The sequence below is a fragment of the Rana temporaria genome, chromosome 8 (assembly GCF_905171775.1).
Source record: "Rana temporaria chromosome 8, aRanTem1.1, whole genome shotgun sequence".
Classification (NCBI taxonomy): domain Eukaryota; kingdom Metazoa; phylum Chordata; class Amphibia; order Anura; family Ranidae; genus Rana; species Rana temporaria.
Window position 1 is genome coordinate 10,442,827 of NC_053496.1, and position 21,781 is coordinate 10,464,607.

Sequence of the window (21,781 nt, forward strand, 5' to 3'; positions counted from 1 at the left end):
GAACAAAAAGAAATGTTAAAAACAAAATTTAAATTTTCGGGTTGTTCGACCAATTGTTGCACTTCCATGATTCTCATCCTCGTTACCGATTGTCCTGCCATACCTAGCCTCTGGGGGCGATATTGCTCATAAAATCTCCAATATAACGCTGGTCTTTTAATCATTTCAACCATGTTGACAGTAGCACTTCCCTTTTGTCTGTGGAGGGGCTAATCAAAATATTTCGTAGACATTGCGGAGTCGGGTCTTACAGATTACATTCCTGAGGGGGGGGAGGGCATCATATCCCCCAGAACACTGCAACTCTTAGCTTATCTGACCATTGGGACTGAAAACAGAATGGGCCGGATTTAGATACAATGGCGTATCTGTCCGGCCCGCGTAACGTATCTCCGATACGTTACGCCGCTCTAACTTTGGGCGCAAGTTCTTTATTCATAAAGAACTTGCGCCCTTAGTTACAGCGGCGTAACGTATCTGTTGCGGCGTAAGGCCGCGTAATTCAAATGGAAGGGGGGGCGTTTTATGTTAATGTGTGTTGACCTGACATGATTGACGTTTTTTACGAACGGCGCATGCGCCGTCCGTGTACATATCCCAGTGTGCATTGCTCTAAATTACGTCGCAAGGACGTCATTGGTTTCGACGTGAACGTAAATTACGTCCATCCGTATTCGTGAATGACTTACGCAAACGACGTAAAATTTCAAAACTCGGCGCGGGAACGACGGCCATACTTAACATTAGCTACGCCTCATATAGCAGGGGTAACTATACGCCGAAAAAAGTCGAACGCAAATAACGTAAAAAAAAAGCCCTGGGCGGTCGTTAGTTTCTGAATCGGCGTAACTCCTCATTTGCATATTAGTTGCGTAAACAAATGGAAGCGCCACCAACCGGCCAGCGTCAGATTGCAGCCTAAGATCCGACGGTGTAAGTCACTTACACCTGGCGGATCTTAGGGAGATCTATGCGTAACTGATTCTATGAATCAGTCGCATAGATACGACGGACGAAACTCAGAGATACGACGGCGTATCAGGAGATACGCCGTCGTATCTCTATCTGAATCCGGGCCACTATGTTCAAAACTCAGGTATCCTCACATCTGATAAGAACATTCAGTTTGTGGGTCAGTGAATCAGCTAGTAATGAAATGAGGATGGGGACAACAGCCTTAGAGATGCGCCTTCAATTCTAACAAGCTACTCTGAAGCCAGGACAGAGGCTTATGCCGCGTACACACGACCGTTTTTCGGGTTCTAAAAATGTCATTAAAAACGACCGTGTGTGGACTCCAGAGCATTTTTCACAATGTAAAAAATGGGCATTAAAAATTTCGAACCCGCTCTAATTTTTCACGTCGTTTTTAACGTTGCCGTTTTTTACGTCGTAAAAAATGGTCATGTGTGGGCTTTAACGACGTGAAAAAAACTTGCATGCTCAGAAGCAAGTTATGAGACGGGAGCGCTCGTTCTGGTAAAACTAGCGTTCGTAGTGGAGATAGCACATTCATCACGCTGTAACAGACTGAAAAGCGCGAATCGTCTTTTACTAACACGGAATTAGCTAAAGCAGCCCAAAGGGCGGCGCCATCCGAATGAAACTTCCCCTTTATAGTGCCGTCGTACGTGTTGTACGTCACCGCGCTTTGCTAGAGCATTTTTTTTTTTCACGATGTGTGTAGGCAAGGCCGTTTTAATGATCGGGTTGGAAAAATCCTCTACAACAGGGATATGCAATTAGTGGACCTCCAGCTGTTGCAGAACTACAATTCCCATGAGGCATAGCAAGACTCTGACAGCCACAAGCATGGCACCCAGAGGCATGATGGGACTTGTAGTTTTGCAACAGCTGGAGGTCCGCTAATTGCATATCCCTGCTCTACAACAAGGAACATTCCGTACTTTCAACTTTTTTAAATTTTATTCTCCACAGTGCAGTGAGAGTCATAGACCATGAGATGCCAACAGAACACTTTCCTCTTGCCCAAATAACTTTATTATGTAAATATAAATATATAACTTGCGTTTTTTCATAGGAATAAGGCAGCAGTTATAACCCAACAAAACATCTGCAGTAGGCTTTTCTTTAACATTTGAGGGATTTATGGACAATGACTGCTTTTTACATACGTTTGGAATGTTTCCGAGACCAAATCGAATTCCATGCAGGTGCATTTGACCTACATCAGCCGCTTCTGCATTCACATACACTTGTATGGAGAGATAAGCAGTTCTGAGGAAGTCCATCGACATCATCCCCTAACCTTATTCTCAAAGCTGAACTCCAGGTAGATAAGTCCTACACCACCCCCTAAAGGTATTCTTAAAGCTGAACCCCAGGCAGTTAAGTCCATCTACACCACCCCCTAAACGTATTCTTAAAGCTGAACTTCAGGTAGATAAGTCCATCAACACCACCCCCTAAACATATTCCTACAGCTGAACCCCAGACAGATAAGTCTATCAACACCACCCTCTAACCCACAGGTGTCAAACACAAGGCCCGCGGGCCGAATCAGGTCCTCCAGGCCATTTCATCTGGCCCTCGCACCTGTGACAATCTCCTTGTTCCTTCACCCACCTAATTGTCTCCCCAGTTGGCAGCAGAGAGGACAGATCTCCTCTACCAGATCCTGACCTTCTATGTTCAGCTGCAGAGAGGCTCATGTCTGCCACCCCTCCCCCCCCCCATCTCAACAGTTGGCAGCAGAGAAGAGGCCAGAACTCCTTCTACTGATCCTGTGCCTCCTACATATCTAGCCGCAGCACCCCCTGGCCTCCGCTTTCTCCAGGTCTCGCCATTCAGCTGGCATCAACCCTCCTCTGGTCCTCCTCGAGACCCTGCACTTTTTGCTTCTTGGCTCCACCCCCAGATTCTTCCTGGCAGAGGCACAAGGTAAGGGGGGAGAACTGATGTAAGAGAGGGTGGGGGACTCCAAACTTCTGATGGTGGGGGGGCTCTTAACATCTGGTGTGGTGCTCAAGTGGCCCTTTGAAGACAACTGTAATGCCCATGCGGCCCACAATAAATGGAGTTTGACACCCCTGCTCTAACCATATTCCTACAGCTGAACCCCAGGTAGATAAGTGCATCTACACCACCCCCCTAACCGTATTCTCAAAGCTGAACTCCAGGCAGATAAGTCCATCTACACCACTCCATAACCATATTCCTACAGCTGAACCCCAGGTAGAGAAGTCCATCTACACCACCCCCTAAATGTGTTCTTAAAGCTGAACCCCAGGTAGAGAAGTCCGTCTACACCACCCCCTAAATGTGTTCTTAAAGCTGAACTCCAGGGAGACAAGTCCGTCTACACCACCCCCTAAATGTGTTCTTAAAGCTGAACTCCAGGTAGATAAGTCCATCTACACCACTCCATAACCACATTCCTACAGCTGAACCCCAGGTAGATAAGTCCATCTACACCACTCCATAACCACATTCCTACAGCTGAACTCCAGGTAGATAAGTCCATCTACACCACTCCATAACCACATTCCTACAGCTGAACCCCAGGTAGATAAGGCCATCTACACCACCCCCTAAATGTGTTCTTAAAGCTGAACTCCAGGTAGATAAGTCCATCTACACCACCCCCTGTGTTCTTAAAGCTGAACTCCAGGGAGACAAGTTCGTCTACACCACCCCCTAAATGTGTTCTTAAAGCTGAACTCCAGAGATAAGTGCATCTACACCACCCCCTAACCGTATTCTTAAAGCTGAACTCCAAGCAGCTATTAAAGCCCCAAATCCATGGGGCTGTTTATTTATTAGTTGATCAATGAATGATCAAATGAATAAATGTACAGCGGAACCTCGGATTGCGAGTAACGCGGTTAACGAGCATTTCATAATACAAGCACTGTATTTAAAAAAAATCCTAACTCAGTTTGCGGGTGTTGTCTGGCAAAACAAGCAGGATTCAGGCCAAAGCTGTGCGCAGTACCGCGTTTGGCCTGAGTTGGGGGGGGGGGGGGCATTAAAGCCAATTGCAGCCGAACTGAGTCTTGCTGAGGTCAGCCGAGGTGTCCTCTGGCCTTTCCAGAGGCTCTCTGGCGCCCCCCCACCTCTGGCCACATGTGGTATTGCATGCCATTGAAGTCAATGCGAACAAATTATTTTCTTTTGGGGAAACTCGCTTTAATATGCAAGTGCTTTGGAGCATTCTTCTGGAACGAATTATGCTCGTAATCCGATGTCCCACTGTATTAGTAAGCAGTAAAGGTGCCTAAATCTGACCCGGTTTCATCCTACTGCAACTCCCTATAAAGCAGAGCTCAGACTGGGTGAGGAAGAAGCAGCATCAGGAGCCAGTCATCTGTGCTACAGTGCTCATGTGCCAACAAGGAGCATAAGGCAAACAAAAACAAAAACAAAAAAGGAGCAGAGAGATGAGCTCATCAGCATGCTGCTTCTCCTTTCACAGGCTGGGGGGGGGGGGGGGGGGACAAGACCGATCAGCATTACTGAACTGAAGCAGAAAAAAATAAAGGTCTGTCAATCCAGACAGGGCTGTGCTGTGTGGCGGAGCGGTGTAAATCTCAGAACGGAATTGAAAGAAACAAATGCTTTGACTGGTGGAGGAGATCCATATATGTAAATTTTTGCTGTTGCCTCAAGTTCAGTTTTCAGATTAGGCTTAACTAGATATATTTTCCAGCTTCGCATTACAACAGAACAATATAATCTGGATTGGTAGACTGGGATCCGTCCACCGTCTGGTTTCAGACGCAGAGTTCCCTTCCAATGCCCAGTAGAGTCATATGACTGAAGCCCAATAGTGTGGGGGGGGGGGGGGGGTGCTGGGATCATCCGGTCTTCCGGCATCGTTCTTTACAGAAGGGGAATGCGAGACGGCTCCCACAATTTGCGGGCCAGGTCATGGCACTGTTGTACGATGAAGTCCGGTGGGATGATGCCGAGGTGCAATGTTAGCAGTTCATAGCACTTCACCGGCTCTGCCGGATGGTTTTTACAGTAATAACGAAGAAGTTTCCTAAACGGGACAAGAAAAAAAAAAATGAGTTTACTTTAGAAATAGTTCAGAAATATCATATGAACAGCAGCTGTGCATGAGAAGACACACCGAAAGACATACATACTATAAGGGTGTGTAGCGTTTTGCATTTGGTTGTGCACCCAAAGCTCAAACACACGTGTGTGCGTGAGAATATATATATATATATATATATAATAGAGATATATATATATATATATATATATATATATATATATATATCTCTCTATCTACACACACACACGCTATATCCGAAAGACATGCTGTGGACGCCCTCCCGTGCTCGCTCTGCCCACGAGCCCCCCTGTGGAACGCTCTGTGATCGCAGAGTTCTTTGGACTCGGGTGATCACAGATCGGGGTAAAGGGCCAATCAAAGCAGCCCTTTACCATGTGATCATCTTTTAGCCAATGACAGCTGATCACAGGACGTAAACAAAAGTCGGTTATCGGTGCCCATCAGTGCAGCCTCATCAAGTGCCCATCATACCTAAAGCAGACAGGAAAGAAAGAAAGAAAAAAAAGAAAGGAAGAAAAAAAAGAAAGAAAGACTTCTGTAAAGTAGACGCCATCCAGTACCCCATCATACAAGCACCATCCGGTGCCCCAGCATACCAGTACCATCCGGTGCCCCAGCATACCAGTACCATCCGGTGCCCCAGCATACCAGTACCATCCGGTGCCCCAGCATACCAGTACCATCCGGTGCCCCAGCATACCAGCACCATCCGGCGCCCCAGCACCATCCCGTGCCCCAACATACCAGAACCATCCAGTGCCCCAGCATACCAGCGCCATCCGGTGCCCCAGCGCCATCTGGTGCCCCAGCATACCAGCACCATCCAGTGCCCCAGCATACCAGCACCATCCAGTGCCCCAGCATACCAGCACCATCCAGTGCCCCAGCATACCAGCACCATCCAGTGCCCCAGCATACCAGCACCATCCAGTGCCCCAGCACCATCCAGTGTCCCAGCAGACCAGCACTATCCGGTGCCCCAGCATACCAGCACCATCCGGTGCTCCAGCATACCAGCACCATCCGGTGCCTCAGCAGACCAGCGCCATCCGGTGCCCCAGCAGACCAGCGCCATCCGGTGCCCCAGCAGACCAGCGCCATCCGGTGCCCCAGCAGACCAGCGCCATCCGGTGCCCCAGCAGACCAGCGCCATCCGGTGCCCCAGCAGACCAGCGCCATCCGGTGCCCCAGCAGACCAGCGCCATCCGGTGCGCCATCCGGTGCCCCAGCAGACCAGCGCCCATCCAGTGCCCCAGCACACCAGCGCCCATCCAGTGCCCAAGCACACCAGCGCCCATCCAGTGCCCAAGCACACCAGCACCCATCCAGTGCCCAAGCACACCAGCACCCATCCAGTGCCCAAGCACACCAGCACCCATCCAGTGCCCAAGCACACCAGCACCCATCCAGTGCCCAAGCACACCAGCACCCATCCAGTGCCCAAGCACACCAGCACCCATCCAGTGCCCAAGCACACCAGCACCCATCCAGTGCCCAAGCACACCAGCACCCATCCAGTGCCCAAGCATACCTCTTCCTTGCTTCAATAGACCCAAAAGAAAAACCTAATCTTCAAAATAAATATAAATAAAATAAAAATAAATAGCACTTAGCCCTGCCTCCCACAGAACGCAGGGGAGGGGAGGGGGTGTTTAGCCTTATGCAAATACCAGGTCAAGGGGCTTCTAGGGATGCATTGGGGCAGAGATATTCTAGCACCGGCGGGTAGGTACAGCCCAAGTAGTACTTTCTTCCTTTGTAACAACGCAGAATCTCCCGATTATCAGCAGGTTCCCAGAGACTTCAGCTTCGCACGTTGCGGACATTTTACATTTAGTAATGAAATAATGAAGTTCCAGAAAGACACTCTGCATCTAATTAACATTTAAACCAAACATTGTGAAAAGACTATAAAACAGAAAATCTCACAGGAACACTTCAGAAAAGAAAATATTAGAATATCTTTATTATGATCTGCCATGCAGAAAGAATGGGTAGAGAAGAGAACCTGTCTACGTTCACAGTCAAGGTACCTATGAACATGAAGACTGCTGTAAATGGGGCTAAAACCCCCAAGAATGGTCTTGGATATTGGTACACCCTGTGATTCTGGGGGTTCCCGGGGCACTCTATAGGCCTTCCAATTCCCCCAGAATTTTTACACAAGGGATTATGTTAAGGTAAGCATGTCTTAATAAAGAACCATTTACAATCGTAATAATCACCTGTAATATTCTCCGGCTAGCATTCCTATAGGAGCAGAATCATCTCCGAGAACTGGAACATCAATAACTTCCAGTCTATCTCCCTGTTAAAGAAACAAAGCCATCAGAAAGCAGATTTGGTTGTTCTATATCCTGCACCCAGGGGACAGAGGGCCCTCCTATACCTCTGCACCCAGGGGAGCAGAGGGCCCTCCTATACCTCTGCACCCAGGGGACCCTTCTATACCTCTGCACCCAGGGGACAGAGGGCCCTTCTATACCTCTGCACCCAGGGGACAGAGGGCCCTTCTATACCTCGGCACCCAGGGGACAGAGGGCCCTTCCATACCTCGGCACCCAGGGGACAGAGGGCCCTTCCATACCTCTGCACCCAGGGGACAGAGGGCCCTTCCATACCTCTGCACCCAGGGGACCCTTCTATACCTCTGCACCCAGGGGAGCAGAGGGCCCTCCTATACCTCTGCACCCAGGGGACAGAGGGACCTTCCATACCTCTGCACCCAGGGGACAGAGGGCCCTTCTATACCTCGGCACCCAGGGGACAGAGGGCCCTTCTATACCTCGGCACCCAGGGGACAGAGGGCCCTTCTATACCTCGGCACCCAGGGGACAGAGGGCCCTTCTATAACTCTGCACCCAGGGGACAGAGGGCCCTTCTATAACTCTGCACCGAGGGGACAGAGGGCCCTTCTATAACTCTGCACCCAGGGGACAGAGGGCCCTTCTATAACTCTGCACCCAGGGGACAGAGGGCCCTTCTATAACTCTGCACCCAGGGGACAGAGGGCCCTTCTATAACTCTGCACCCAGGGGACAGAGGGCCCTTCTATAACTCTGCACCCAGGGGACAGAGGGCCCTTCCATACCTCTGCACCCAGGGGACAGAGGGCCCTTCCATACCTCTGCACCCAGGGGACAGAGGGCCCTTCCATACCTCTGCACCCAGGGGACAGAGGGCCCTTCTATAACTCTGCACCCAGGGGACAGGGGCCCTTCTATAACTCTGCACCCAGGGGACAGGGGCCCTTCCATACTCTGCACCCAGGGGACAGGGGCCCTTCCATACCTCTGCACCCAGGGGACAGAGGGCCCTTCCATACCTCTGCACCCAGGGGACAGAGGGCCCTTCTATAACTCTGCACCCAGGGGACAGAGGGCCCTTCTATAACTCTGCACCCAGGGGACAGAGGGCCCTTCCATACCTCTGCACCCAGGGGACAGAGGGCCCTTCCATACCTCTGCACCCAGGGGACAGAGGGCCCTTCTATAACTCTGCACCCAGGGGACAGGGGCCCTTCTATAACCCTGCACCCAGGGGACAGGGGCCCTTCCATACTCTGCACCCAGGGGTAGGCAACCTCGGCCCTCCAGCTGTGGTGAAACTACAAATCCCATCATGCCTCTGCCTCTGGAAGTCATGCCTGTGATTGTCAGGGTCCTTCAATATTCATGGGACTTGTAGTTTCACCACAGCTGGAGGGCCGAGGTAGCCTACCCCTGTTCTACACCAATGGGACAGAGGCCCTTTTATACCCTACACCCATTAGACAGAGGCAGTTTTATACGCTATGCCCAAGGGACATAAATACCTGTAATAATAAATACGTAATTTTAAACCAACGTGAAACCAGAACCATTTCAGCTGGCATATATGAAGTATGCTGGCTAACTAGGTCTGTATTAACATCATTCTCATCCACCCATTATACTCTTATGTTATTCTAAATTAAAATGGCAAGTACATCTGTGACTTTTTATATCCTTCCAGGTAGAAAGGAAATGCACCAACTATAAATATATCACAGTTAACTCGGCCACATGCATGCAAAACACTCACAGCTTCATTCTCAAACCACAGGAAGTAGCAGCAGTAATAATCCCCGTCACGAAAAACCAGCGTAGTGTATCCTTTCTGAAGGTACCTTCGAGACAGACCTATAAGTGACCAAACCTGTAAAGGAATCAAATCAAGGATAATAGAATTAAAATCAATGCAGATCTACCAACAACCAAGATATTTATTAATGTGGGAGGTTGCCGAAAACAATATCTGTACAGTATATAGAGCTTACTCCATGGCTATGAGAGTCTAGCGCTTACCCCTGGAGGGGCTGCTGAGAATCCCCCGGTATGGAGGCCGCCTGTCACAAGGACAGTTCCAAGCACACCGACAACACAGGCTCAGTCTAGGGGATGTCCCTTGAGGATTTTATTTGCAGAAACTTGAACAGAAGGGGATTTAGGGGGTTCAGGATACTACAGAATGATAGAAATAAATGGGGGGGGGGGTAAACTACTTACAAAATCCACTTGAAACAGCCTTGACTGGAGTTAATAGGGAATGGCGAGTAATTCGAAGTCTCTAAGAGCAAGCCCAGTCCATCCAGTAACCTCAGCTACCCAATTGCCGCCATCACATGCACTCCTGAGAGTCTCTAGAAAAGGTCCTACTCAAGTCTTAGGATAGCTGTCACCTACCAGCTTCCTTTAAACATTCCTCCATAATGCCAGGATCTTTCCTAAGATCGGTCTCTCTACAGGCGATTCCCCCAATGGACATCATTCAATTCAGAGTTCCTCAGGCTCTCAGTCACCCGAGACCCAACATCAGCTCTTGGCGCAAAGACTGCATCCCTAGGGCAGCAGCCCCGGGACAAGAGGAAAAAAATTCCAGCTGGGCAAGCCTCCCAAATATCTATCACCTTCCCCAGCCACCTTCTGGGCACCCCCTCCCAAGGATTGGCTGAGGTCTGATAAACATTTATAACCAGAGCTTTTTTTCTCAGAAAATAGGTGCAGGAACTCAACCACGACCCGTTCAGATTTCACAAACAGTAGGAGGGTCTTAAAGGGGCATTAAATACCAGAATTGCTTCAGGGGGTTACAAAGCTGTCACTTGTAAACACAGAAACCAGACTTCTGTGTTTACAAGTGATTGTGGTGAGCAGGCACCAAAGGGTCTGAGCCAGAGGTGGTGGAACCGAGTTCCCCCAAGTTCCCCCTGAAAAAAAGCCCTGTTTATAACTCAGTGGTTGATCTTCTTACTCTATTTTCTGGACACTTCTTCCAAAAGCAGGCAGAAATATTCAACCATCAAGCAGGGAAATCTGACCACACCAAAAAAAAACAGATCACTACCCCACCGAGTAGAGTAGAGTCAAAAACACAAAATTTAGCCCAGCTAGGAAAGGGCACTTCACGAGTCAAGACAAAATCCATATCCCCCTCCCACTAACTGCCTGTGAACCTGTGATTGAAATACATAACGCAACAGTTCACATGCCCCCAGGGTCAACGGGTCTTATTTTGACTCTTTATTCCTCCTTAAACAATCATGAGCCTTCCACCCCTCTCTCTTATGCGATTACCGTAATGGACATCATCCAATTCAGAGTTCTTCAGGCTCTCAGTCAGCTGAGACCCAACATCAGCTCTTGGCGCAAAGACTGCATCCCAAGGGCAGCAGCCCCGGGACAAGAGGAAGAAAATCCCAGTTGGGCAAGCCTCCCAAACATTTATCACCTTCCCCAGCCACCTTCTGGACGCCCCCTTCCAAGTATTGGCTGAGGTCTGATAAACATTTATAACTCAGTGGTTGATATTCTTAATCTATATTCTGGACACTTCTTCCAAAAGCAGGCAGGAATATTCAACCACCAAGCAGGGAAACGTGACATACGCTACGCCTGCCTAACGTTACGCCCATCTACGTGAATCCAGCTAAATGTGCGTAAAAAGGCAGGTGTCCCAATACTTTTGACAATATTGTGTATATAAAGCAACAAATATGATGAAAACCCGGGGACACGTCTTCAGCTTCTCTCCACACATGGGATAATAAGTTGTTACACTATCCTTAATATCATGGACTGCTAATCAGGTCATAGAGTTGTTTCTCAGACAGTTCAATGGTAACATTCCACCGGGGGGGGGTTTCACCCTGGATTCGTCTTTTCACATCTGTACATTACAAAGTCCTCTAACCTTTGGCACATTAGACTATTGAAGGGTCTCTCCGTGTCACACTCATCTGTTCATGGTGCCCACTCATCGCATCAGACGCGGTGAACGCCCTCGCAGAACATACCTTGTTTTTGATGAAATTGGCCAATACGCTGCTCCCCAGGTCAGTGGTGGATTTATCTTCGATGTTGATGCATGGAGCCATCATTTGTCCCACCGTGCGATCCACATAAATGAAATGCACCAGGCCAGGGAAGTCTTCTAAGTACGTGGAATACATAGGTTAAGGCAAGTATTATATTCTCAGATTTTCATTTTCTGAGGGTAAAGATCCTTTTCTTTACACCACAGAATGTAAACCATGAAAAGGTTTATAATTTAGGGAAAAAAGAATTTATAAAATGACTTGTGTGTTACTAAACCCAAAAACAAAATATGAATATGCAGCTTACCTGCCAGTAAGTGTTATTTATCAACTTCCTGCCATTACCAGCGCAGGATGGCTGGAGGACGGGGGTCTAGCACTACTAGAGTCGGGCGGCTTGAAGACGTTGTGGGGGCTAGCAGTACTAGTGCGGAGTGACTAGAGGATTCTGGGGGAGGACTAGCACTACTAGTGTGGGGTGGCAAGAGGATGGGGGGCTCTAGCAGTACTAGCGCATGGTATCTGGAGGACAGGGGGGTCGAGCACTACTGGCGCGGGGTGGCTGGAGGACAGTGGGAGAGGTCTAGCACTATTAGCGCGGGGTGGCTGGAGGACAGTGGGGGAGGTCTAGCACTATTAGCGCGGGGTGGCTGGAGGATGGTGGGGGAGGTCTAGCACTACTAGTGTGGGGTGGCTGGAGGACGGTGGGGGAGATCTAGCACTACTAGCACGGGGTGGCTGGAGGACAGTGGGGGAGGTCTAGCACTATTAACGCGGGGTGGCTGGAGGATGGTGGGGGAGGTCTAGCACTACTAGTGTGGGGTGGCTGGGGGACGGTGGGGGAGATCTAGCTCTACTAGCACGGGGTGGCTGGAGGACAGTGGGGGAGGTCTAGCACTATTAGCGCGGGGTGGCTGGAGGATGGTGGGGGAGGTCTAGCTCTACTAGCGGGGGGTGGCTGGAGGACGGTGGGGGAGGTCTAGCACTATTAGCGCGGGGTGGCTGGAGGATGGTGGGGGAGGTCTAGCTCTACTAGCGGGGGGTGGCTGGAGGACGGTGGGGGAGGTCTAGCTCTACTAGCGCGGGGTGGCTGGAGGACAGTGGGGGAGGTCTAGCATTGTTAGCGCGGGGTGGCTGGAGGACGGTGGGGGAGGCCTAGCACTACTGGCGTGGGGTGGCTGGAGGACGGTGGGGGAAGTCTAGCACTACTAGTGAAGAGTGACTGGAGGATAGGGGTTCTAGCACGGAGTGACTGGAGGATGGTGTGGAAAGTCTAGCAGTACTATTGCAGGGTGGCTGGCGGACGGTGGGGGAGGCGTAGCACTACTAGCGTGGGGTGGCTGAAGGACGGTGGGGGAGGTCTAGCACTACTAGCACGGGTTGGCTGGAGGATGGTGGGGGAGATCTAGCACTACTATCGCAGGGTGGCTGGAGGACGGTGGGGAAGGTCTAGCACTATTAGCGCGGGGGGGGGCTGGAGGATGGTGGGGGGGTCTAGCAGTACTATCAAAGTGGCTGGCGGACAGTGGGGGAGGTCTAGCACTACTATTGCTGGGTGGCTGGAGGACAGTGGGGGAGGTATAGCACTACTAGTGAAGAGTGGCTGGAGGAAGCTGGGGGAGATCTAGCTCTAATAGTGAAGAGTGACTGGAGGACGGTGGGGGAGGTCTAGCACTACTAGTGCGGGGTGGCTGGAGGATGGTGGGGGAGGCGTAGCTCTACTAGCGCAGGGTGGCTGGAGGACAGTGGGGGAGGTCTAGCACTACTAGTGTGGGGTGGCTGGAGGATGGTGGGGAGGTCTAGCAGTACTATCAAAGTGGCTGGCGGACGGTGAGGGAGGCCTAGCACTACTAGTGCGGGGTGGCTGGAGGACGGTGGGGGAGATCTAGCTCTACTAGCGCAGGGTGGCTGGAGGATGGTGGGGGAGGTATAGCACTACTAGTGAAGAGTGACTGGACAGTGGGGGAGGTCTAGCACTACTAGCGCTGGGTGGCTGGAGGCTGGTGGGGGAGATCTAGCTGTACTAGCCTGGGGGGGCTGGAGGACAGTGGGAGGGGGGGGGGGGGGTCTAGCACTACCAGTGCGGGGTGGCTGGAGGCTGCTGGGGGAGATCTAGCTCTACTAGCCGGGGGGGGGGGGGGGCTGGAGGATGGTGGGAGATGTCTAACAGTACTAGCATGGGGTGGCTGGAGGTTGGTGGGGAGGGTCTAGTAGCACTAGCACAAGGTGGCTGGAAGGTGGGGGGTGGTTGGGCAGCAGTACCAGGGCAGGGAGTACTTTAGGACGGGAGAGGGGCTGCCAAATGCACCTTAGCCTGTGTAGACCAAAATCCTCGCACCAGCACTGCCCAGACTGACAATGCTGCTGTCCATGGGTGTCTCCATTTCTTCTCCATCCAGAGCGGAGACACCCGAAGACAGGAGGTTTCCAAGCAGAAGGAATCTTCAAATGAATCTCAAAATCTCTGAAGTTCTTTGGCAGAACGGACATCAAATTCTTTGGTCAGCCTTTCAAGTACTTCATCCTTCTCATCTACTAAAAGGTTTATTTCTTCACACTGAAGTATCGCTATAGGTCGGGGGGGGGGGGGGGGGGGGCATCCTCGGCTCTCCTGCTGTTTTGAAACTACAAATCCCATGAGACATTGCAAGACCCTGACAATCACAGTCATGACTCCTAGAGGGAGAGGCATGATGGGATTTGTAGTTTCACCACAGCTGGAGGGCCGAGGTTGCCTACTCCTGCAATAGGTCCTCTTCAGATACATACAATGTAATGCTAGAAGATCAATGTGCAGAAAAGATGGAAATGCCATCTAGTGCTGGCCGGGAGGTATTGCACTTTAGGATTTCTAAAAAAAAAATGACCGTCTTACCATTTGCGCCCTTTTCTTTAACCACCCCCCCCCCCCCCGGGAAGAATTTACCCCCTTCCTGACCAGAGCATTTTTTTGCGATTCGGCACTGAGTCGCTTTAACTGACAATTGCGCGGTCGTGCGACGTGGCTCCCAAACAAAATTTACGTCCTTTTTTTCCCCCACAAATAGAGCTTTCTTTTGGTGGTATTTGATCACCTCTGCGTTTTTTTTTTTGTGCTATAAACAAAAATAGAGCGACAATTTTGAAAAGTAAAAAGCAATATTTTTTTTACCTTTTGCTGTAATAAATATCCCCCAAAAAATATATAAAAAAAACAATTTTTTCCCTCAGTTTAGGCCGATACGTATTCTTCTACCTATTTTTGGTAAAAGTTATAGCGCCTACAAAATAGGGGATAGTTTTATGGTATTTTTATTATTATTTTACTAGCAATGGCGGCGATCAGCGATTTTTATCGTGACTGCGACATTGCGGCGGGCTCATCGGACACTTTTGATGCGATTTTGGGACCATTGTCATTTATACAGCGATCCGTTCTATACAAATTTACGGATTACGGTGTAAATGACACCGGCAGGGAGGGGGCGAGGAAGGGGTTAAGTGTGTCCTAGGGAGTGATTCTAACTCATGAGTCTTCAAACTACGGCCCTCCAGTTGTTCAGGAACTACAATTCCCATCATGCCTAGTCATGTCTGTGAACGTCGGTGTGTTACAATGCCTCATGGGATGTGTAGTTCTACAACAGCTGGAGGGCCGTAGTTTGAGGATCCCTGTACTGGTGGGATTTCCTGAAGAAGACACCAAATGGCGAAACCTGTAGAGATTAATCAGATGTGCACCTTTGTTTGTATATTCCAATGATCCAATACATGAATGTTTTATGTATTCAAGTATCAAAATTTTAACTTATTAAAAGATTTCGATATTTTTGGTCTTATTTGCGCTTTAAAAGTCCCAACCAATCCTTCTTTACTATATAACTTGAAGAAAGACTTTACCTGAGCATACCTTCTGCACTACATCTGCTGACCAAGTACAACTCTATACACCGAAGGTCGAGTGGATTCTGCTGTAGCAGTTATTTTCTCTTTGGGGGGGGGGGGGAGAGGAGGAGGGAGAAAGGAGGAAGAGGATTTTACTTCGCCTATGGATAGTAAAATGTACGCCGTTTTTTCCCGCCGTTGTGCGGGCGTGCGCAATTTTAAAGTGTGACATGTTCGGAATCTCGGCGTGACATCTTTTATATTTTATAAAAAAAAAAAAAAGAAATGGGTTATGTATTCTTTTTTTTTTTCTAAAGTTTTTAAAAAAGTGTATTTTTTCCCCCAAAAAATGGGATATATATATATTTTTTTTTTGCTTTAAAATTTCAAAAAGTGTGCCCCTCCAAAAAAAAGTATATATTTTTTTCAAACAAAATTGCATTAAAATTTAAAAAAAGTATATATTTTTTTTTTCAAAAAATAAAATAAAAATTGGGTTATGTATTGTTTTTTCTTTTTGCATTAAAAAGTGTATTTTTTCCCCAAAAAATTGTGTTTTGTCTTGTGTTTTTTTTTTTGGCATTAAAATGTTACAATTTTTCAAAAAAATTGGGTTATTTATTGCGTTTTTTTATTTGCATTAAAATGTTAAAAAGTGTATTTTCCCCCCAAAAATCGTGTTATTTATTCTGTTTTCTTTGCATTAAATTAAAATTATATATATATATATATATATATATATATATATATATATATATATATATATATATATATATATATATATATATATATATATATATATATATAGTATTTTTTTTTGCATTAAAATTTTAAAAAGTGTATCCCCCCCCACACACACACAAAATGTGGGTTATGTATTGGTGTATTTTTTGCATTAAAATTTTTAAAAGTGTTTTTTTCCCCCCAAAAAATTTAGGGTTATTTATTCTGTTTTCTTTGCATTCAATTTTAAAATTGTTCAATTTTTTTCGAAAAAAAAAAAAACTATGTTATGTATTGTATTTTTTTTTTGCATTAAAATGTTAAAAAGTGTATTTTTTCCCCCATATTGGGTCATGTATTGGTGTATTTTTTGCATTAAAATTTTTAAAAGTGATTTTTTTTCTCCAAAAAATTGGGTTATTTATTCTGTTTTCTTTGCATTAAAATTTTACAATTTTTCTATTTTTTTTCGAAAAAAATAAATATGATATGTATTGTATTTTTTTGGCATTAAAATGTTAAAAGAGTGTATCCCCCCCCCCCCCCAAAAAAAAATGGGTTATTTATTGCGTTTTTTTATTTGCATTAAAATTTTAAAAAGAAGTGTATTTTCCCCCCCAAAAAACACTGGGTTATGCATTGTGGGTTTTTTTTTTAATGCAAAAACGCTGCGCAAATACCGTGCGGTCAGTCAGCTGCAGGTAATTCAATTTAAGCTTACATTGGTAATCAAGAACAAAACGTAAGGTTCTCTCAGCAGTAAAAGGATATGTCACCATCGTTATGTTTCTTTTACTTTTCACCAGCAAAAAATCCTTCCAGTCCATCAGCTTCTCCCTGCAAAATAAAGATTCTCGTAAATCTCGTCTCTATATAGTTTCGTATATTAGCGGCTTACAGGCGACTTTTCCTGCGCTCTTCATTTAACCAAGAGCGTACGATCGCATTTTATGTACACTTTATATTTTCATGAGTTAAACACATAAATCACACACAAAAGATTCTGTAGTAAGACCAAAATCTCCGAAATGTTATTCAATACCCGCTATATTACCAAAAGTATTGGGACGCGGACTCGATCGCCGATGGAGTCCCGCGATCGGTCCCCAGAGCTGAAGAACAGGGAGAGGTGTGTGTAAACACAGCTTCCCCGTCCTTCACTGTGGAGCCGTCATTGATCGTGTGTTCCCCGTTATAGGGAAACACGATCAATGACGTCACACGTCCAGCCCCGCCCCCTACAGTTAGAAACACAGATGAGGTCACACTTAACCCCTTCAGCGCCCCCTTGTGGTTAACTCCCAAACTGCAATTGGCATTTTCACAGTAAACAATGCATTTTTATAGCACTTTTCGCTGTGAAAATGACAATGGTCCCAAAAATGCGTCAAAAGTGTCCGATGTGTCCGCCATAATGTCGCAGTCATGAAAAAATAAAAAATAAATCGCCATTAGTAGTAAAAAAAAAAAAAATATTTCTTTTATCAAAATGCAATAAAACTATCCCCTATTTTGTAAACTCTATAAATTTTGTGCAAACCAATCGATGAACGCTTATTGCGATCATCTGGTCCGCCAAAGATCTCTGTGATCTGCATCCGGGGGCCGGCGGTTCCTGTCACCGATCGCACAGGTGAGTCGGTAGAAGCACCGGAGGGCAGCGGGAGGGGGGGGACGTCCCCTTTCGCCGCCCGTAGGGACGATCAAGCGGCGGAAAAGCCGCTATGATCATTCCTATGGTGTAGGGAATCGCCGGCTGAAAATGCCGATATCTGAATGATGCCTGTAGCTTCAGGCATCATTCAGATATAGCCCCTCAAAGTACCACAAAGCCCAGGACGGCATATGACGTCCTCTGGGCGCCAAGTGGTTAAATGTCCTTCTTTCTTCTGAGAAATCCTCACTTCCTGTTCTTCTGTCTGTAACTCCACACAGTAATGCAAGGCTTTCTCTCTGGTGTGGAGAAAGCCTCATGTGGGGGCGAGCAGGAGTGTCAGAACGCCTACTAACACACAGCTCTTTTCTCTATCTGCAAAGTAGAGAGCGTCCTGACTCTCCTGTTCGCCCCCTCCCCCCTCAAGAGGCTTTCTCCACACCAGGGAGAAAGCCTCCCATTACTGTGTGGAGTTACAGACAGAAGAACAGGAAGTGAGGATTTCTCAGAAGAAATAAGGACATCTAAAAGCAAAATGGAAGGATGAGGTAAGTGAAGGAGGACGGCACTAAGGTAAAGGAAGCTATTTAGGGGAAAAAAAAAAATTCTTTGCAACCCCTTTAAGTGTGTCCTAGGGAGTGATTCTGTGTGGGGGAGTGGCTTACTGTGACACGACACTGATCGCTGCTCCCGATGACAGGGAGCAGAAGATCAGTGTCGTGTCACTAGGCAGAATAGGGAGATTTTTAATATACAGGATTTATATAGCGCCAACAGTTTATGCAGCACTTTACAATACAAAGGGGAGACAAAACAGTTACAATACAATAAAATAAAATACAAGAGGATTAAGAGGTCCCTGCTCAGAAGAGCTTACAATCTAATAGGGTGGGGCAGGTGGTACAAAAGGTTGCAACTATGGGGAATGAGCTGATGGAGGTGGTAAAAGATTAGTTGGAGACGTGATAGGCTTCCCTGAAGAGGTGAGTTTTCAGGGATCGCCTGAAGGTAGCAAGAGTAGGGGATAGCCGGACAGGTTGAGGCAGTGAGTTCCAGAGGATGGGAGAGGCTTTGGAGAAATCCTGGAGACGAGCATGGGAGATGCCTTGTTTACATAGCAGCTCCGTGACGCGATCGTGGGACACCGGCGGACATCGAGTCCGCGGGTCCCGCGGGCACGGTCACAGAGCTCACGGCAGGGGCGCGTGCGCGCCCGCATGGCGCGAAATTCGAAGCGCCGTAAATACACGTTGCTTTGCGCAGAAGCTGGAAAGTAAGGGTCTGGGACAAGGACCAGAGGAGGGCCAGAGCTCTCTGGAAGCTGCAGGAAAGGTGCGAGGGGCCACATACAATGACCTGGAGGGCCGGAGCTCTCTGGAAGCTGCAGGAAAGGTGCGAGGGGCCACATACAATGACCTGGAGGGCCGGAGCTCTCTGGAAGCTGCAGAAAAGGTGCGAGGGGCCACATACAATGGCCTGGAGGGCCGGAGCTCTCTGGAAGCTGCAGGAAAGGTGCGAGGGGCCACATACAATGGCCTGGAGGGCCGGAGCTCTCTGGAAGCTGCAGGAAAGGTGCGAGGGGCCACATACAATGGCCTGGAGGGCCGGAGCTCTCTGGAAGCTGCAGGAAAGGTGCGAGGGGCCACATACAATGGCCTGGAGGGCCGGAGCTCTCTGGAAGCTGCAGGAAAGGTGCGAGGGGCCACATACAATGACCTGGAGGGCCGGAGCTCTCTGGAAGCTGCAGGAAAGGTGCGAGGGGCCACATACAATGGCCTGGAGGGCCGGAGCTCTCTGGAAGCTGCAGGAAAGATGCGAGGGGCCACATACAATGGCCTGGAGGGCCGGAGCTCTCTGGAAGCTGCAGGAAAGGTGCGAGGGCCACATACAATGGCCTGGAGGGCCGGAGCTCTCTGGAAGCTGCAGGAAAGGTGCGAGGGGCCACATACAATGGCCTGGAGGGCCGGAGGTCTCTGGAAGCTGCAGGAAAGGTGCGAGGGCCACATACAATGGCCTGGAGGGCCGGAGCTCTCTGGAAGCTGCAGGAAAGGTGCGAGGGGCCACATACAATGGCCTGGAGGGCCGGAGCTCCCTGGAAGCTGCAGGAAAGGTGCGAGGGGCCACATACAATGGCCTGGAGGGCCGGAGGTCTCTGGAAGCTGCAGGAAAGGTGCGAGGGGCCACATACAATGGCCTGGAGGGCCGGAGCTCTCTGGAAGCTGCAGGAAAGGTGCGAGGGGCCACATACAATGGCCCGGAGGGCCGGAGCTCTCTGGAAGCTGCAGGAAAGGTGCGAGGGGCCACATACAATGGCCCGGAGGGCCGGAGCTCTCTGGAAGCTGCAGGAAAGGTGCGAGGGCCACATACAATGGCCTGGAGGGCCGGAGCTCTCTGGAAGCTGCAGGAAAGGTGCGAGGGGCCACATACAATGGCCTGGAGGGCCGGAGCTCTCTGGAAGCTGCAGGAAAGGTGCGAGGGGCCACATACAATGGCCTGGAGGGCCGGAGCTCTCTGGAAGCTGCAGGAAAGGTGCGAGGGGCCACATACAATGGCCTGGAGGGCCGGAGCTCTCTGGAAGCTGCAGGAAAGGTGCGAGGGGCCACATACAATGGCCTGGAGGGCCGGAGCTCTCTGGAAGCTGCAGGAAAGGTGCGAGGGGCCACATACAATGGCCTGGAGGGCCGGAGCTCTCTGGAAGCTGCAGGAAAGGTGCGAGGGGCCACATACAATGGCCTGGAGGGCCGGAGCTCTCTGGAAGCTGCAGGAAAGGTGCGAGGGGCCACATACAATGGCCTGGAGGGCCGGATTTGTGACACCTGTGATCTAGGGATTTCAATTTGTATTATAATACCAGAGACTGAGAACTCTTCACACATGAGCACAATACTTACTGGACCTGTTTCCTGACCCGTGTCTGAATATTTAGGGACAAGGCATGCGTGCCACGTATGGGGGAACTCAGGAATAGCTGGCGGTACACAGAGCACAGCTGACGCTTCACATTTTTACATGCTTGAGCGAGCCTGGAACAAAGATGGAGTCGGAATTACCCAGAGCGAGGAGGTCAAGGAACGTTCACTTTATCTCAGCATTTTATCTCAGCATTTTATCTCAGCATAAATTAATTATTTACCAACAACTAGAAATGCAAACCCTTTTTTACACTTCTACCCAATTTTAGAATTTTTCTTTTTAAACCAATTACACACCTCCATGTAGGCAAAAACGTTTACGTACCTGAACAAGTACATACTCCTGGAAGACGGTATATAAACCATCAAGCCCTATGATGTCAATCTCTGCTGCTCCGTTTGCTGTACACCTGTGTAAGGTAGGAGAGTTCTATCTACACAGTGTGTGTGGGGTGCAGGGGACAGAGGACACTACAGTGGGGGGTAAAGGGGGACAGAGGACACTACAGTGGGGGGTGCAGGGGACAGAGGCCACTACAGTGGGGGGTACAGGGGACACTACAGTGGGGGGTGCAGGGGACAGGGGACACTACAGTGGTGGGTAAAGGGGACCGGGGACACTACAGTGGGGGGTAAAGGGGACAGAGGACACTACAGTGGGGGGTGCAAGGGACAGAGGCCACTACAGTGGGGGGTGCAGGGGACAGAGGCCACTACAGTGGGGGGTGCAGGGGACAGAGGCCACTACAGTGGGGGGTAAAGGGGGACAGAGGACACTACAGTGGGGGGTGCAGGGGACAGAGGCCACTACAGTGGGGGGGTGCAGGGGACAGAGGACACTACAGTGGGGGGTGCAGGGGACAGAGGACACTACAGTGGGGGGTGCAGGGGACAGAGGACACTACAGTGGGGGGTGCAGGGGACAGAGGCCACTACAGTGGGGGGGGGTGCAGGGGACAGAGGCCACTACAGTGGGGGGTGCAGGGGACAGAGGACACTACAGTGGGGGGTGCAGGGGACAGAGGACACTAAAGTGTGGGTGGCGGGGGGGGGGGGGGGGGTGTAGAGCACAGAGAGTACTACAGTGGGGGGTTCATTGCTGTGTACTGGAAAGGCTGCCTTCCTGTGCACAGGAGGCTGCATAGATGGCCACAACTAAGCCCTGCATTCTTTATGTAGTGTACTCCTAAGTCCTGGTGTTCTCTGGGGACCCTGATGTAAGGGGGGGATCCACATTCAGGTATGTAACT

General features: G+C 49.2%; 1 protein-coding gene across 2 annotated transcripts in view; it reads right to left on the reverse strand.

Annotated features, from left to right (window-relative positions):
* Positions 1-4,448: 4,448 nt before the first annotated feature.
* HPS1 (HPS1 biogenesis of lysosomal organelles complex 3 subunit 1) overlaps positions 4,449-21,781 on the reverse strand; it is a 59,925-nt gene continuing 42,592 nt past the window's right edge. For both annotated transcript variants that reach the window (XM_040361285.1, XM_040361284.1), the window contains exons 14-19: positions 20,511-20,642; positions 16,737-16,802; positions 11,358-11,502; positions 9,107-9,220; positions 7,270-7,352; positions 4,449-5,005 (exon numbers count right to left, since the gene is read on the reverse strand). In XM_040361285.1, coding sequence (XP_040217219.1) covers positions 4,843-5,005; positions 7,270-7,352; positions 9,107-9,220; positions 11,358-11,502; positions 16,737-16,802; positions 20,511-20,642 — 703 coding nt within the window. In that variant the 3' untranslated portion in view covers positions 4,449-4,842. The remainder of the gene's footprint in view (positions 5,006-7,269; positions 7,353-9,106; positions 9,221-11,357; positions 11,503-16,736; positions 16,803-20,510; positions 20,643-21,781) is intronic.